Here is an 18,799-nt window from a genome sequence, read left to right as displayed (position 1 = left end):
GCTTCAAAAATGTAACCACAGTGCACCCTGCTGGAAGAAAGCTGATAAGTGAAGCATTTTGTGACTGTTTGATCTCAAGCTCGGAGACAGGATGTCTGGACTAAGAAATTATTTCTATTGTCTTAGGACAAGAGTTAATTACTAGGTTTAACATGTAAAGTGTCCTTTATTGCTGTGGTTTCCTGGCAAGTACAAGATTACAAACAAATGTTAAATGTTGAGTTCTGTGAGCCTGGGAAACTTCAGCAGAAATGTAAAAAATTATGTAATGTGAAATGACTCAGCAGTAATGTGTATATCAATTTAAGACTATCTCAGAGAGAGATTTGAGCATTTTGGATTTTGTCTGAAGCTGACTACAACTCACCAACCCTTGCTTGCTCTGTATGTAAGCAGTATTTAGAACAGTGATTTTTCTTAGAATTAGAAATATAGCCAAATTAGCCTAGTTGTTTTCTATATTTAAGTCAGACTACCTTACAATATTGTTTTAAAAAATTCCTGTGATCTCTGAACTCTTGATTAGCACTGTGTTGAATTGATTAGATTTGTCTTTTGCTTTTATTATTTATTATTTATTATTAAATATTTTAAACCTTTCAACTGTGGCTGTTTTGTGTAGAGATAATTTAAGCTCTTAGAGTACATTGCATGTATTTGGTGATACTGTCCAAGCCACTCCAATAGTCTTGCTGTTCAGCACACTTACTATTTGGTTAACAGTAATATTACACAGTGACATTGGTCACCCTTTGGGAAGGGCCTTATTAGTAGCTGATAAGACTACTTGGTGGTAGTGATTACTACCTTATAGCCTGGAAGGAGGGGGCATAGCTGCAGAACCTCTGCCAGCCTTCCCCAGGAGTGTCTGTGTGTTTGTATATAAACCACATTTCAAAGTGTGTGTGTCAGCTACTTGGGCAGGGATACAAAGCACTTGGTGGACAGAGAGGGTACTAGAGGCTATGGCTTGACCACTCAGCTGAGATCTGAACCCTTTAGCTGTGCCAGTGGGGAGACTTATTGAGTATCTGGAGAGAAAGAGAGAAAAATCACTTTACACACTACTGCCTATTGGTTAGGTAAGCATAGAACCAGTGAAGCACAGGCTGAGCTATGCCAAGAGAAGAGAGTTGATCTGGAAGCTTTACATTACAGACAGTACTGAAAACTTTAGATAGATGAAGGAAAACAGCAATGACCAAGTTGCCATTATTTTTGTTTTGATTTATTAAACTGGTAAAGTTCAGTAAGGAAGAAGTAGTGCTCTGGTGAGGTCTATATCAGACCTTAATTTTCTTACTATGCAATTCTGTGCTAAATGACTAAGTAATACAAAGATAAAATTGACAGAGAAAACATTTGACATTAAAACCTTTTTTAATTGTATATCTTGATTTTTTAATTATTAATATAGTACATGAACTGCCTAATGACCACCTTGGCAACACAATTACTTACAATTTTAAAAAGAGGAGCTAGGTTAATTTAAAATGCCCTGACAGGAGGGCTTACTCAACTTACAATATGACTGGGAGGGAAGAGTGATTGATGAGCATGAGGTTAATCCAGTCAAACTGGACAGCTAAGAAAAAAACAGAGTTCCCACCTAAAGTAAAAAGCCAATCGGAAAAGGGGGTATGGAACATGAAGGACCTAACAAGAGGAGAGCTGAAATAATATTTTACTACCCTGAGCAGAGCAATGTCAGGGCAAACTCACTAACAAATCCCAGAACAATAAAAAACAAAAAAACAAAGAAACACACCAAGCCAGCAGGAATTATAGTTAGCACTTTTGTTTACTTCATAAGCAAACTTCATCAGACAACAGTTAAAAACCACAAGTCATTTAAATATCCCTCCAAAAAGACCAATTAAACAATTAATTACATACTCAAATTGCCCTTAAAGGAACAAACACACAAAATTGTTCATGCTATATAAAAATCAGTACATAAACATCAAAGTGTATACAGCAAGCTAAAATACATCCATAAATTGAATTAATAATCATCTAAAACAGGATTTCAATTTTAACATACATTTTATAGATAAATTATCATTCAGCCCAGGAAGGGAATGTGCATTAAACTTCAATTGCCAGATTTCCAGAACAAAGTAAAATGAAACCACAGAGAAAAACAGCAGAACATAAAGGGCATCAAAGGAGAAGCAAAAGGGAGCTAATCACCAAATTGAGTGACTGCACAATGGGTCACAGTGCAAGAAGCCTCTCAAACAGTAATAGACCAAACCATGGATATAAACCAATTACAAAACTAATACCAAATCAAATGGGGAAGCAAGACGTAACAATATGCTTTATTTTATATTTCACTTTATTAAAAGTTGCTTACCACAAACTCACCAATCATTCAAGGCTAACACGATATAACAGTAAGCTTAATTTATTATGTATTTCATTTTTTTTAAATTAAAGCTGTTTACCACAAACTCACCAGTGGCTTAGGGACAGTTGCTGTGAAGGTTTAAGCTGCCACCAAAATGATGGTGGGAGCTCAGGCACTAAATAGTGCTGATCATAAGCCTAGGTAGGCAGCAAACAACCTAGACTGGGACAAAGCTCAGGCACTAAATAGTGCTGATCATAAGTCTAGGTAGGCAGCAAACAAGCCAGAGCGGGACAAAGCTCAGGCACTAAATAGTGCTGATCATAAACCTAGGTAGGCAGAAAATGACCCAGAGTGGGAAAAAAACAGCCTGTACTGCAGACTTAATTTGTAATTAGGGTATGCATTTTGTTTATGTTGTTATTATATTCACTATTATTTTTACCTTTGTCTTGTTTGATGTACTCATAAAAATAAATAAAAATAAAAAAAAATGAACAAGCACATGAATCCAATTTCAACCTCACCATGAGCATTGAGGAAAAAATAAAAAAACAGAAAAACTAGTAGTCTTAAAACTTCATTGATGAGCTCAGTCACAATAATTTCCAAAATTTGTGAAACCCAGGTAGTGTTCCAAAGCAACAAGCTTTTATTTGTCACAGACAAGTGATTATCAGTAATAAAAAAAATTGAGAAATACTTTATAATGTTAAACACACATCGGCTTTTATACGCTTAGAAGTAGGAGTGGAAACTATATATATTGCTTAATTTTAAACCAGCCTATTCCAGACAAACAATATAAACAGGCCCATGAAGAGGGGGGTAGCCATGGGTGCAGCTATGCCCCCTAGCCTGGCTAATGTAGCCTTAGGCAAGTGGGAGAAGGAATTTGTGCTGCAAAGTGAATACCAGAGATTTATGACCAGCTACCTTCAATTTATTGATGATGTATTTACTGTCTGGCAAGGTGAGAAGTCTAAACTCACTGAGTTTATCCATTACATCAGTAACTCCACCTCCTTCCTGAAATTTACCACTTCCATTAGCTCAGTGTCAGTGCAGTTCCTAGATAAGACGGTCAGTATTGATAAAGACAGAGGAAAATTAATTAGTAACTTATACAAGAAATCAACAAGAGTGAACTACTTACTTCACAGAGACAGTATAAATCCAGTAAAAAATAAGCACAGTGTAATAAAATCACAAAGCTACAGATTAGCACCTGTGGCAGCTGGTGACTTCAAATTAAAGGAGGGCTGCAGGAGACAGCTGGATGGGTAGGGCCAATGGGAAGGGGTGTGGCCAACTAGAAAGGGGTGGAGCTATGCTCAAAACCACAACAACTGGAACTTTAATGAAATACGCTGCCCTGGGTGCCAAACAGTCATTACAAGAGTCCAATCAAGACAAAATGAAGTGTAGAAGAAAAAAATATTTCAATGCATTGGCTACATGACAACTTACTTAATATCCAGATGGAAACAGGTTGTGAGGCATGAAAAAATAAATTACTTTTTAAATATATTACTGGAATGCCAGTCAAAATCAAGTATAAAAAACAAGCAGCACTGAACTCAAACCACTACTCCTTGCACTGCAGTTCTAAATATAATTTATATTCAGCTTTATAAAATTACCAAGTAACATGCTGAAAGTAGCAATCTCTGTCTGAGTTTACTACTCCCCCCCCCCTCACAAAATCATGGTCGAATGGAGCCTCCCCCCTGCAGCCATTCCAATGTCCCATTCCTTGGTTATTTTGCCACATTTGCCATAAACACTGCAATGTGCATACTGATTTACTTCTGCGATGATTTAGATTTCATTTGAAAGTTTTATTTTGCATTGTACATACAAACCCTAATAGATATCTGTTAAACAAAGCAATGTAGTCTCACAATGAAAATAGACAGCATTAAAACTTCTCTGCCCTTGAAACTCACATGCATTGAAACAGCATTGAAATCCACATTCAAAGAAAATACATTTTGCCAGTGGCAGATAAAGATTAACTCTGGGCTGTTTTCAAAATCATAGGCCCCTTGAACATGAAACATACACATGCTCTTTGATACACCTTCCTGACTGTATTACATTATATTCCTTGTACAATACAGTACAGTTGTTAGAGGGCATTTTAAATTTATTGTTTTGAACATTTTTCCAGTAAACAATGAAACAAAATGCATGCACCAATGACAAAACTGCCCAATTCAGAACATTTCCATCATAAAACATCTGCTCAACCTTCTATAGTCCACCAGTATCAGTAAATATGCACAATCTCTGAAGTAGTAAAATCCACATTAAAGAAATCTGTAACTAATAAAGAGGTTGCTGCTAGCAAACAACTTTATATGTCATTGTTTCATCTACAAATAAAGTGCCTGTTGCCCTTGAAGAATAAATTGCCTATGTTGCATGCATTAAAAAATGATAAGCTAGTAATACCGCAATAGGGAATGGATAGCAAACTGATAACAGGTTCATAGTTACTAGGTATCTTTGCCAAAAAGGACTGCAGCATCCACCCCCTTTACAACACAGTACAGTATCAGCAATGCATCTACTTACTGTGGGAGTAGAACCCACAGCCTTCTGCATCAAAAGCAATTACACTACCTGTTGTGCTATTAACAATGCAAGCAGATTTAGCATAAGCAGCACTAAACTTTTGTTCCCCTGCAGCTCTCAGCAACTTGTAAAATCTACTCGACACTCAGCTGTATCTCTGAACTTTGCAGCACAAGATATCTGGAGAAAGCCAAAATTTATTGGGGGGGGGGGGGCAAAAGGCCAAAAACCAGGGACACATTTTAAGCATTGCTTGTATAATGTTGGAAAGTTGCTAGAATAAAATGCTGTGTTACCACCATACATTTCACTGCCACTTCTTGAACCCAGGGGACCCTGTGCAAAACAGTCAGAGAAACATACAACTATGCCAAATCAGCTGAAACAGAGGAAGACAAACTTAAATGGCTACTATTTAGTGAATTCAGTTCTCACCATAGCTGTCAACCTCTTAGCAAAAAACACCTGAAAAAAGCCAATAATGTGGGAATACAGCTGCCAAACATATTCAGTGAATTCAGTTTTCACCATAGCTCTCAACCTTAGCACAAAATACCTGGACGAGGCCAATAATGGGGGAATACAGTCCCAAAAATATGGGCACATTTCAAATATCCATGTTATAAACTTAGGCAATTGCTAGAATAAAAGGTTTTGTTTTACTGTGTACTTTCTGAAGAATATGAAGTCTGAAATTCAAATGCCTGTTATTTTTAAACATTTGTTAACCAGGAAACTAGTCTGACTTGGAATAAAACAAAGCCAAATTTCAGCAGAGCAGGGAGAAACACTCCAGACACATCTTTGTAAGGGATGGGAGGACATGCACACTCCACACAGAAGGCACTCCAGCCAAGAGTCAAACCAGAGAACTTGTAGCTGTCAGGCAACAATGCTACCAGTGCACCACTGCGCTACAAACCTTTGCAAGGAAATATGAAGATACAGAAACCACAGATTTTATGATGAACAGAACAAATATGAGGCAAAAATCTACAATTTTTTACAAATAGTGGTGGGTAGAGAATTCAGGTCATTGCCACCTGTATCCAAGGTACAGGGTTCAAGCCTGAGTATTTATACCCACTACTATGTGTTAACAAGGGCAGTTCCCACAGACACACACACACACACACACACACACACACACACACACACACACACACACACACACACACCTTTGGTCTGCATAAACAGCTATGAGATATTTCCATTAACTGCCTTGATTACTGAATAAACAGTTACGAGAAATTTCCACTAACTGCCTTGATTACTGAATAAACAGCTACAAGATATTTCCACTAACTGCCTTGATGAAATATACACACACGAGCTGCCTTAAACGGAGCTATTCACACACACACACCTTACATGTAAATGTGGGTCCAGAAAGCCAGGTCCAACTCCATTGCCCGCGCTCGACTTAACACTTCCCTGCAGGAGCTGTGAACTCAACTTACCTCACTCCTGATTGGTCCTGCACTCAAAATCCCTGCTTACCTCACTCCTGATTAGTCCTGTCTGCGGCTCAAGCAGTCCAGAGCTCCTCTCTTCTATGTGGTCATCTACCGCACTGCATCTTGGGCATCTGTGGGGCAAAAAATACCTTCTCTGCATCTGGACTGCTAACTCAGGCAGTCAGAGTTCGCAGAGATTCCTGGGCATCTGCGGGGCAGTCTGAGTGTGTCTGCGCATGCGCGGCAGTTCCGGTACTCGGTAATAAAAGAAAACATTTTTTTAAAGTTTATGTTTTATGTTGTGTATTTCTTTTATTTCTAGGTGGGAGGGCTGCCCCTAATTAGCACGCATTATCACAGATTTGGCCCCTCTTCTCAAAAACATGAATGATCTTGAAAATTATTTCTTAACCAGAGGATATGAATCAAACATACTACTTATGATCCTGGATCCCATTAGATGACCCTGTGTGGAATAGGCCTTTTGGCAGAATTATGCAACGAGGCCACCCTAACCCAAAAGAAGAGAAAAGTAAGGACAGTTTTATTCTAACTTACGCCTGTGATTTCAATGCAATTAAAGCCATTATTAAGGAAAACTGGACCATCCTCACTGACAATCAGAAGCTTGTAGAGGTTTCAGGAGAATACCCTACTTTTGTATATAAAAAGAGCAGAAGCATGTGTAGCTATGTGGAAAATAAAATTAAGGAACACCAGGATGACATGAGCACTAAAATCTGTGGGTCAGCTAACTGTACTTTCTGTGAGTACTTGATGGAGTGTGACTCATTTGAGTGCCCCTATTTAAAAAAGATGGTGAAATCTTCAGCAGGTGGTAACTGTAATACTGAAAACGTTGTTTATAGGGCCAAGTGTAATGACTGCCCTGCATTTCCTGTGGGTAAGACTATGAGTAAACTGAAAAGGAGGATTTCAGGTCATCTTTCTGACATCAGATGTAAATGCCAGAGGAACGCCTTATCCAAACAGTTAGAACACCCCAGACATTCTGGTTTTAATTTTATCATACTGGACGGTCTGGAGGTGAATGAGCTTGAAGGGGACATCAATGGTGTCTTAGAGAAAGAAGAATTATGCTGGCAGCTGAAATTAAATGCATTCAGAAAACCAGGACTTAACTACTACTGCTCTATTAAGAGTGTGTTGAATTTACATAAGCTGCCACACAATCTATAACATTTTTTTTCAACTGCAAATCACTGACAGTTTTTCTGATCTGTAAATAGCTAGCTTTTTTGCACACTAATGCTTATGGATGGATGTTTATTAAATATTATTACACAGATTTATATTTATAGTGTTCTAATTAATGTTTATGGTTATATAGCTATGTGTGTTTTTTCTTGTATCTATCTAGTTAGCTCTTTTTACTTATCTGCCTATGTATATGATTTTAGTTCTTGTCACAGAACTGATGAAGGCTTTTTTGCATTAATTAGCCAAAAGCAATTTTAGTTAAAAGTCAGCCTTTTATTTATATGTATGTTATGCTTTTTATAGGCATGTTATTTTTTTTATTAATACCTGATTTTGGAATGTGAGTTACAAATAGATAGGTAATGTTTTCCTTAATTAGGATTTAGTTTGATTTAATCAGTAGTAGTGTGGGTGGGTATTTTCTGTTCTTAAATGCACTTTTATGGCCCTGTTTATATTGTTTACCATGAAGAGGCAGATTTAAAATTAAACAATACATGTATTTTCCACACCTACTTCTACATGTGTAAAGTATTTCTGATTTTTTTTTTTTGTAACTGAGGATCACTTGTCTGTGATGAATAAAGGCTTGTTGCTTTGGAACACTACCTGGGTTTCATGATTTTTAGAAATTACTGTGACTAAGCATCAACAAAGTTTTAAGACTACTAGTTTTTCTGTTTCGGTGTATTAACCTACACAGTGGCTGAAGTGGGTACTTGTAAATCAGTCCATTACCAGTTAGAAAACAATATAAAAAAATTGCTGACACAGAAGTGACATGAATTCTGAAGTGGGATGTAACATCTTTGTCTCAGCTCACAGTTTTATCAGCATATTTTTAAACATGACAGAAGCATCTTTGATGACTTTGAGCTGGTGCTTTACTCAGTCGGTCATGGTCTTCTTACAACATAGTTAGTATTCATCAGATAGGTTCTGCCACAGTGAACCAATGCAGTTGTGCAGCTCAGTGCTGCAAAAACTGTAGCTAACCTGAGTGCAAGTTGTGAGGGAGCACAATCAGCACCAAAGAAGACCTGCCAGTCAGACACAAGTGCAGTAACTGCAATCATTTATACAGCAGGGCTGACATTGTGGCTGCTTAAATGAATGTATTTGTAGTGAGCCTGTGTTCATATTTATATGAAGAAGCTAATATAAGGTCTTTGTTGTTGTTTCAACAGGACTTTTTTTATACATTCAGCTTTAAAGTATCCCTTTTCATTGGCTACCAAATGACCTACCTAAAATTCAGAACCAAAGTACAAACTGCATCTCTGACAGAACTGCTACAATAAAGATTTCTGATAGTCTGTTTGCTTGCATATGACATAACTAAGTGTGCTACTCAAGTGTCAGTCCTGGAGGAGTTGTTATTTTTCTTTATTACCTGCATATCTCTCTCAAGAAACCAGCACACCTACATCACCATTATCAAGTCCACCCTTTCCCTAATCTCCCCATAGAGAGTTTACCCCAATTTATGTAACATTTCCCAGAAGATAAGTCTTTCCATTCCCTTACTCATTTTTTGACCTTCTCTGAATCCTTTCAGAAGATGCAGCTTACCTTTCCCTAAAAGGCTCTACCAGTATCCTAAATATGGCATTTGCGTACCAAGAAACTACTTCCCTGGCAATACTGGCCAGTACTTTGTTTGCTGTAGCAAACCCACAAATTGTTCCTGCTGGGTTAACTTTTCTGTGATAACTTTATCCAGATCTTTCTCATAGCTTTGATTTCTGAGCTTAATACTCACAACTTTATTATCATTAGTAAATAGACTGATCTTGTTTCTTTTTAATCTCCTGAGAGCTGTAATGTAGATAAATACTGGTTCTGCCTACCCATTTAATAACCTCTGTGACCTTCCCAACCCTTGGAAGTCCTCCCCTTTATCATCATTCTCTGCACTCTCCTTGGCAGACATTCCTACATCTTCACCATCTTTGATCCACTCCTGAATGTTTATAGGGAATTGCATCAAAAGCCTTAGTTAAAATAAAAGTGCATACATCTCTCTGGTTATACAATGAGCCTAGTTACCCAGTCGTGAAAATAAATGATACTCACTCTGATACGTTCTTGTGTTGGCTCACATCTGTCAGGCGATTATGTAACATGACTTCAGTCAGCCTTCAACTGAGGACCTATCATCACCTTCTCTCTCCTTTTACCCAGTTCAGAAGTCATATTTACTGAAATTAAGGGATCTATTGTGACTAATCACATTTTGTTTAATCAACGCATGATTAATTATAACCACGGCATCTAAAACTGTAAAATGTTGCACTGCAAAGTAGCAACATACAAGTCACACGACACTCCTAAACATTAATTTTTGCATGGGAGCAAGTCTTATTACACAATCCCAATGTGGGGGCAAGCCTTCACATTCCACAAATTCCAAATCATACATCTCAGGCAAAAGTAAACAGGTGTAAAACAATTATATAACTCACCTTCTTCCTCTTCTTTGAGTTGATATCAACTACAAGAACCTACAATCTTTCTCCATAAACATTTAAGATCCATTAAAGTAGGGTATGATAAACTGTGGATGACCTGCAATTAAGATAAGGAGTCTCCTTATATCCACTAAATCCAAGTTATTTTGGAATTAGGGTGAGCGCACACTTAAAACATAATGGCAGAATTTTTCAGATTTTGGCTGGAACACATGCTTAAATAAAGTTCAGAACTTCCATCATGGGGTGCAAGTTTGCTTCAGCAGCTTTTATATATCTAGTCCGCTCAGAGACAAAGACTAAAATTTAATTCAAGTTAAAACAGTCATACTTTATTCTCTCAGTAAATTAGTTTATATTTTGTGATGTCAGAGTAAGCTCCCAAAAAACATACATCTCTGCCCCTTACCAATTCAAATCTTTATCATGGCTGCTGCTTAAGTGCAAACCAACGTTTTGAAAGTTAAATCAATATTGATGTCTTTAGGTGGGGTGGAGGATAGAGAATTGTCTGTTTCTTCAATAAACATTGTGCATATTACAAGAAAGGAAGTGTGCATTTTTAAGAAATTATCTTACATAAATATATAGAATTATATCTGTGCCTCGAATCAAAGGCAGGCTATTCTATGTTTGACTCATGGATGCCAACAAATTCACCTCAGTAATGAAGTTCAAGACGTGAATCTTGATATCCATGTCCAGACCACATTAGAAGGAGGTCACTCTACGGCAAGTACAAGTATGACACAGTCATTGTCCATGCTGGTGTGAACGACCTGAGACGTACCTCCCTGGACTACATGAAAAGAGACATAGAGGAGCTCTCTGATTATGTAGCCCAGGCAGGTATGACCCTGACCCTGAGCAGTATCCTTCCTTCACCAAGAATGATGCCACAATATAGTGACAAGATGATCAGCTTTAACAATTGGCTTAATTTCTGGTGTCATTCAAAGGGGATCCAGTGCCTGTCTGCCTGGGATGACATGCTCGACAAGCCACGCTGCTTCGCAAGGGACGGCTTGCACCTGTCACCTCTGGGATTCCGGATATTGGCTAAGGCTCTTGCCACCCCCATAGTGCCTTTTTTAGACAAGGCTCAAATTCTAAACCTACCACCCTAGAAAACAAAAGCATTGAAGAAACTAAGGGTAATGCTGCTCAATGCCAGAAGTCTAAATCTCAAAATGCACGCACTCGAGGCCCTTCTCAGTATGGAGAACATCGATATCTGTGCTGTGACTGAAACCTGGTTCAAGGCTCCTGAGAGCACCCCAGCACTATCAGGTTTCATCTCATATCATGCGTTCTGGCCCCAAAACCTGGACCACACCACAAAAGGAGGGGGTGTATCCATATTCATCAAGGATACCCACACCTCCAGGTTGGTGGCTACGCCTAAGCATCGGAAACCATCCAGGTGCAATTAACCATAGGCAAAACTGCTCTACAATTTGTAGCATGCTACAGGCCACCCTCTCAAACTCAGGAAGCCCACACAGCCTTCCTGAAGACACTGGAGGGTATAAATGTATCACCAAACACCATCATATTGGGTGACATCAACTACCCGAATATAGACTGGGAACATTACTCAAGCCCAAACTTTCTAGCTCAAAGGTTCCTGGAGTTCATAAATTCAAATGCCATGAAACAACTAGTCACCGTCCCCACAAGAGGAGAAAATATACTAGATCTCATCATCACGAACATGGGGACAAAATGCTCCACACCGGAAGTATATCCCTCATTGGTGAGATCAGATCATAAACTAATCTCACTAGAAATCCACATCCCGCCCCCACCCCAAACAAAAAAGACCACAGTGAAGAACTTCTCTAAAGCAAACTTCACACTACTCAAGACAGGTGTGGTATCCTTCAAGGCCTCCGAGCCAATGGAAACCACAACCCAAGCTGCGGAAGCCCTTACAAATGCCTTCTATGAACACCTTCAGGACTGCATGGATCAGGCAATCCCAAATAAAACCAAGACTCTTTCCACCAAGGGCAAACGTCCAGTCTGGTGGACCCCAGCCATAAACAAACTTTGCAATAAGAGGAGAAAGCTATTACATGATAGAGCAAAATCCCAAAAAGGGAAGGCATCTTTGATCAGCACTAGCAAGAAACTACGATCCCTCATAAAATCATCCAAGGCCAACTTTGAGAGAAAAATTGCCATAGATTCAAAAGACAATCATAAGGCCTTCTTCAGCTATGTCAGAAACCTGGGTGGAAACTCCCAGATATGCTCAGAATTAGTCCAAAATGATACAAAAATCACTGAACCCACAGACATTGCCAACATACTGGCAGACAGGTTCAGCGCAAACTTCACCCCCCCCACTCCCCCCCAAAAGGGAGAGATAACTATCCCAACTGAGTGTAGCCTCCCAGACATCTCAAATGCGCAGGTGAAAGCTGCTCTCTCTAAAGCTAAAAACACAGCATCAATGGGACCGGATGGGGTCCCCGGCTGTGTGCTACATGAACTTAATGAAGAACTAAACCCGCACATAAGGCAGCTGTTTAATCTTAGCCTCACCACAGGATATGTGCCCAAGGAGTGGCGTACGGCAACTGTGGTCCCACTCCACAAAGGCGGTGCCTCTACGGACCCTGGTAATTACCGCCCCATAAGCTTAACAAGCCTGGTCTGCAAAGCTATGGAGAGGATCATAATGGAACTCATAAACAAGGACATAGTGGACTTGCAGACCTTGGACCCAACCCAGTTTGGCTTTGTCAAGGGCAGATCTTGCCTTTTGAACTTGGTCGACTTCTTCGAAACAGTCACCAAGGCCATTGATGAGGAAAGGCAGTCCATACAGCCTACCTTGACCTTGCAAAAGCTTTCGACACAATACCCCACTCGGGTATTATAGAGAAACTTACCAGCTTAAATGTAAACCCATATGTCACAAGATGGGTTGCAAACTGGCTAAAGGACAGAACCCACAGGGTTAGAGTTGCTGGAGCCATGTCAGACTCCAAGCCGGTTACAAGTGGAGTCCCACAGGGCTCAGTCCTTGGCCCCTATTGTTCGGCATCTACTTCTCAGAAGTACAGGCAAACATAGGAGGACTATGGCTGACAAAGTTTGCGGATGACTGCAAACTGGGTGCCATAGTGGATAGTACATCGGACGCAGACATCCTTCAGAGGGTCTCACGGAAACTGATAGCTGGTGCCAGAGCCATGGCCTGAAGTTAAGCAAAAAGTGTATAGTCATACCCTTTGGGAAAACAAGGTAACCCCAAGCTACCATATAGGTGGCAACCCACTAAGCACAGAAGAGGTTATCAGGGACCTGGGGACCCAGGTTGACAGTGGCCTCTCGTTTGACACTCACGTTGCTAAAGTGGTTGAAAGACCTTCTACATTGCCCACCTGATCATGAAGGGATTCACATCCAGATCAAGTGAGGTCATTGTTCCCCTGTACTCTTCACTTATCAGACCAATGATCGAGTACAATGCCCCATTCGGGATGTATCTCACCCGACACCTGCAGCAATTGGAGAGACCCCAAAAGTTCCTCACCAAAAGGATAAAGGGACTCCAAAACCTGTCATATGCTGCCAGACTGAAGAAACTCCAACTCTATTCAGTTGCATACCATCTGCTCAGAGGTGACCTGTGCCTGACATACAAGGCCATGACCAACCCAGAATTAATGGACATGCTCCACCTCAAAAAAACCAAATCCACCAAAACCACTAGAGCAAGAGACTTAAACCTTAGCATGGATATAAATAGGACGTGCTGGAGGGATAGATTTATCACCCAAAGACTCCCCATGCTGTGGAATAAAATCCCGGTCCATGTGAGGCAGAGCACCTCGCTGGCTCTGTTCAAGAGAAATCTTGACCGGTGGATGGGAGATCGTAGGTTTACCCCGGGAATCATCTCTGTGTCACTACTGGACAGAGGCAAAACAAACTAATGGGCACAGTATTTCTAACATAAGGGGCGGCGTAAGCCACATAACTTTGGTCTAGGCTTATAAATGCCCTAGGGCAGTTAGCCTAGTATAAACCTATGAACCTATGAACCTATTATCATAAAGACCCCAATCATAATTCATTGCAGTGCACTCCTCACATTAACTACAAAAAATGTTGGAGCACTAAGTGTAGAGCTGTAACATAATTACTGTTGCCACTGTGATTAATTACACTGTCTAATCAACATATGATTAATCTCCAGCAGAACATCTAAAACTGCAAAATGCTGCACTCCAAAGTAGCAACACAACAAATTATGCAACACTCCTACACATTAATTTTTGCAGGGGAGCAAGTCCCACCACATACCCCAAAAGGGCTTTAAAACAGTAAACTGCAAAATTCAGACCTTTCTTGTGGCTAAATAAGGTTGTTGAATATATTTCAAATGCACTTTCTGGATCCTGCTGCTGTTCTGTGCTGCACACTGTTAATGCTCTAGTGCACATAAGAGTACACATTATGTTTCCCCTCTCCTCTCTCTCTTGTTGTTCTGTGCCTTATTGTACATTCTCTGGTGTCCAGTGTATCCCTGGTGACTTTAGTAATGCTGGTACCAGTAGGAGAGTGAAGAGTATGTAACCCCATCAACCCCTGGTCCCTGTAGTAATGTTGGTGCAAATAGAGCACTGAAGAGTATGTATTCCTCCCACCACATGGTCCCAATATTTACACTGGTGATAGTACGGCTCTGTAGTGTGCCTATTCTTTACATCCCCCATACTCATAGTAACAGTGGTGCTGGTACTGCACTTTTACATTGTTATTCTCCCTATATGTCTGGTGGTTCCCCTCCCCACCCACGATCCCCATTTTGCTGTTGGCGTTATGGCAGTTTTACAGCAAGCCCCGGTATCTAGTGGTTCCTCATCACCACATTTGTGTTTGCTACCATGATGTTGTTGGGCTGTCTGTACTGATCTACATAGCCAAGTGCTTCCTCTGGGTGGTTTTGGGGAGACAGCACATGGCTAATTAGCATATGCCCCCCCAGAAAGCCTCCTTAGCATTCCACATGGCTGTGGATCATGGGGCCAGCCCTTCATGATGCAGTATGTCTTAAAGGTTGGTACTAGGCTATTGGCCCTAGGGCCTATACAAGCCTAGCCATAACAATTCCCTGGATATTTCTTCCCACAATATTTACTTCCCTGGATCCCTGTCTACTGGTAACTGACGTGATCCCCGGGGTGAATTTCCTATCTCCTATCCAATCGTCAAGGTTCCTTTTGAAGAGGGCCAAGGAGGCACTCTGCTTGACATGTATGGGCAGTCTATTCCAGAGTATGGGGAGTCTCTGGGTCTGGAATCTATCCCTCCAGCATGTTTTGTTCATTGTGATGACAAGGTTTAGATCCCTGGAGCGTGTGGCTCTGAGGGATTGGTATTTCTTTGTGTTGGTAGAGCATGTAGCACAGTTTAGGATGCAACACGAATACAAAAAACTCATACAATGTGCACACAGCCATGTACACATTGTGGTAGGTTTATTAATCTGGCACAACAGGAAAAGTGCTCAAAGCAAGCAACTTAGTGAATTATTAGTCCAGACGACAAAACACTGTAAGGCAGCTGTGTGGCGAATCTGCTGTACTTCACTGCCATCTCAGAGCAACCCTGTAAGGCAGATTTACTTAATTTATTACATACTAGTTTCACAATTTTCTTATGAAAATTTTTTTCAGAAACATTAAACTGTTTAATTTAATAAATAAATAAAACCACTTTGTACTTCCACTAACTGATGGCTTATGAGTCTTCTCTTACAGTGAGCTTTCCAAGAGCAAACACAAGTATATTTGATTTCCCTGCATATATAATGTGAAACTAGGAAAATTACATTTAACTGATTTTTTAATCTAAGTACGTAAAGCTCTGCTGCTTCACACTTTGAATGACAAGAATATAGTTTGTCAACATTCATAGATTTACACGATGTCTCATACCTTAGGTGTAAAAAAAGACTGCACTGAGTTTCAGTGCTATAATGCTACCCATAATCTCACTGCTTTATTTAGGCTGCAACTAATTCACTATCTTGTTTTGCTTTTGTGAAGTTGGAACTTTCCAGCAGCTGCCAGAGTTCTACGCAACATGATATGAGGGTGGGTTCCACAGCAACTCATTTGAATAATATACTCATTCTCCGCCCTCACAGCTGAATCTGGTAAAACAGTGAAGATTCAGGAACTCCCTGGAATGCAAACAGCGGGTATAAAGCCTGCTCTGCTCTGTTCATTGAGAAAGTAAATCTAACAACATAACTGAAGCTGCCAGCAGAACGGGGAGATAGTGAACAGACACACAATGCTGCTGACTCCAGCTTTTCATGCTTCTTTCAGACCTCTGCATACTTCACAGGAGCCTGAACTCGTACTGTGGCCATTCGGGCGGAGTGCCTTTGAACAGCTGGAAAGGGACATGCATCAAATGAGGCGAACAATGAACGTTATGAATGAGATCTGTCAGCAGCTGTCTGATGATGTCCTGGGGAAAAGAAAATCTTCTGCAGACAAATTACAAGACAGAAGGGAAAAAGATCAAGACAACAGAACACAAAACAAGGAGACTGGCTTCTCACTGTCTCTAGATGTTAAGCGGTTTTCCCCAGAAGAACTGACTGTGAAAGTAGCTGGAAGAAAAGTCACTGTAGAAGGAAAACATGAAAAGAAAAGTGAGGATCGTGAAACAGTTTTCTCTTATGAGTGCAATCATTTTAAGAAGGAAGTCCTGTTACCAGAGGATGTGAATTCTGAAGAAGTAACTTGTTTGCTATCCCACAACGGTGAGCTTGTCATTGCAGCCCCACGACTGTCCTCACCAGCTGTGACAGGTAGAGACATTCCCATCTCCATTAGCAAGGACATCAGCAATGGAAAGGGAGATGAAAATGAGAACGCAGATAAAACGGACAATAACAAAAAGCAAGAAACCTCTTCAAACAGAAATAAGGTGGAAGTTGACCAGACTGCCTAGACATACAAAGATGGACAATTCTTTTATTTAATGTTCTATGTTTAATCATGTAACTGTTTATTCTATTATTACACTGCTGTCTCATGCTTTTATGGACATATTGTTTTGTTCAAATATTCCCATGATACAGAAATGTCACCAAGCAAAAATTCAGCTTAACAATGTCTACTTTTAGTATGATGAACTTACAACTTTTCTATTTTACTACAAACTGCCTGACATGAAATTGCTTTTATAAGTCTTCATGTTTCTTATTTCTCTTAAATTGTAGCAATAGCCATGGATTTTGTTTTTCATCCATCATATATTTTTTAAATAAATGAGCTTGTATGTTATACTTACACAAGGCTTCATTTCTCAAAACAATCAGTTGCAAATAACTGTTAATTGTCATTTAGGTTTCTTACCAAATATACATGAGTGTTAAAAAATGAATCGGGATTGTGAACAGACATGTAAAGTAAACAAAGCTGTGATGTGAAAATGAGGCACACTGTGCAAAATGTAACCAAGTACCCCACCACCACCATGCACACATGCATTTAATGAGTCAAACCATCAAGTGTGTGGAAGTAAACTTTCATCAGATTTAATCTAATTGTCATAAACTTGTCAACTATGAGTCACTGTGACATATGCGTAGGAGCTGATTTTGTGACAAGAAGATTATTTGTTAACCAGTATAGACTGGCAAATTTTGGTGTATGTGAAACTAGAGAAAAATAAAAGGGTCAGTCAATAAAATGCTACTGTCGCATAGTATGCAGAGTCAAGTGAACTGCACATTTATTAACAGACAGATAAAATTTCTCTGGGCTCATGCAATATCAGCAGTAAGAACACACCTTTATGCTCACAGCCAAAAACACATAAATACTTTTTTCCAGAGTTTGGGGAAAACAGATGAAGGCTTATTTTATTAAACACATTAATACTATGCTTTGCACAGTTTCATACTATTCAGATTAGTTCAAAGCAATCCAAAAACAAACTGGAAAAGACCAAAAAACACTGATGTAGATATCTACGTTTTACTGATGATTCTGGTACCTCGGCTTACACAAGCCTTCCAAGGAATAAATTCATCATCTGGGATACCATATTAAATAAGACTCTCAATTATCCAATTAACATATTATATAATTATATAATTGAATTCATTGTATTCACTTCTAGAATTTAACAAAAGAAAAAATCTACTCAATTTATCCATCATTTGATACAAAATTTCTTCAAAAATATCTTAGAAATACAAAATCTAAATACATTACAAAAGCGTTTCATAAAAAATACAAATATTTTATGAAACCAATTTCTCTGCTCAAAATATACAAACATTTATGAAAAATCAGTATAGATGCATATACTGACATAATAATATAACCAAAAACACAGTCTTCTGAGACACGATCATACATTCAAGTCCAACTCCACATTCAAACCATTAGACCACAGGGTATTAAAATTGATGATATATCTGGTCTCCATTCTTAACAAGGCCCTTACCAAATCAAAACCCTGTTTCTCAAAATCCTTTCGCTAATACACTAAAAACTAAACTATCCATAAACTCCCTGTGCACTTGGTGAAAATGTAGTCCATAAACCCCCTGTGCACTTGTTTTTTTTTTTGAAAATAGATATTTTTATTGTAGTGATTTTTTCAGGCACCATGTGGTGGTTTTTAAATGTTACATTGACAGTGTGACTTCCACTGTGGTGCAGCGGTAG

General features: G+C 39.4%; 1 protein-coding gene across 1 annotated transcript; it reads left to right on the top strand.

Annotated features, from left to right (window-relative positions):
- Nucleotides 1-16,296: 16,296 nt before the first annotated feature.
- Nucleotides 16,297-17,638, top strand: LOC122788375 (heat shock protein 30C-like). Its single transcript, XM_044055451.1, has one exon. The coding sequence runs from the start codon at nt 16,401-16,403 to the stop codon at nt 17,067-17,069; it is 669 nt and encodes a 222-aa protein (XP_043911386.1). The 5' UTR covers nt 16,297-16,400; the 3' UTR covers nt 17,070-17,638.
- The last annotated feature ends 1,161 nt before the right edge of the window (nt 17,639-18,799 follow it).

Source organism: Protopterus annectens, chromosome 13.part0 (genome assembly GCF_019279795.1).
Source record: "Protopterus annectens isolate FY-2018-M chromosome 13.part0, PAN1.0, whole genome shotgun sequence".
NCBI classification, from domain to species: Eukaryota; Metazoa; Chordata; order Ceratodontiformes; family Protopteridae; genus Protopterus; species Protopterus annectens.
Note: the sequence above shows the minus strand (reverse complement) of the source record. Positions and strands in the feature narration are given on the sequence as shown.

What these genes read in the sequence shown, in the direction of transcription:
- LOC122788375 (XM_044055451.1), top strand. Translation starts at nt 16,401, where the DNA reads ATGCTGCTGACTCCAGCTTTTCATGCTTCTTTCAGACCTCTGCATACT.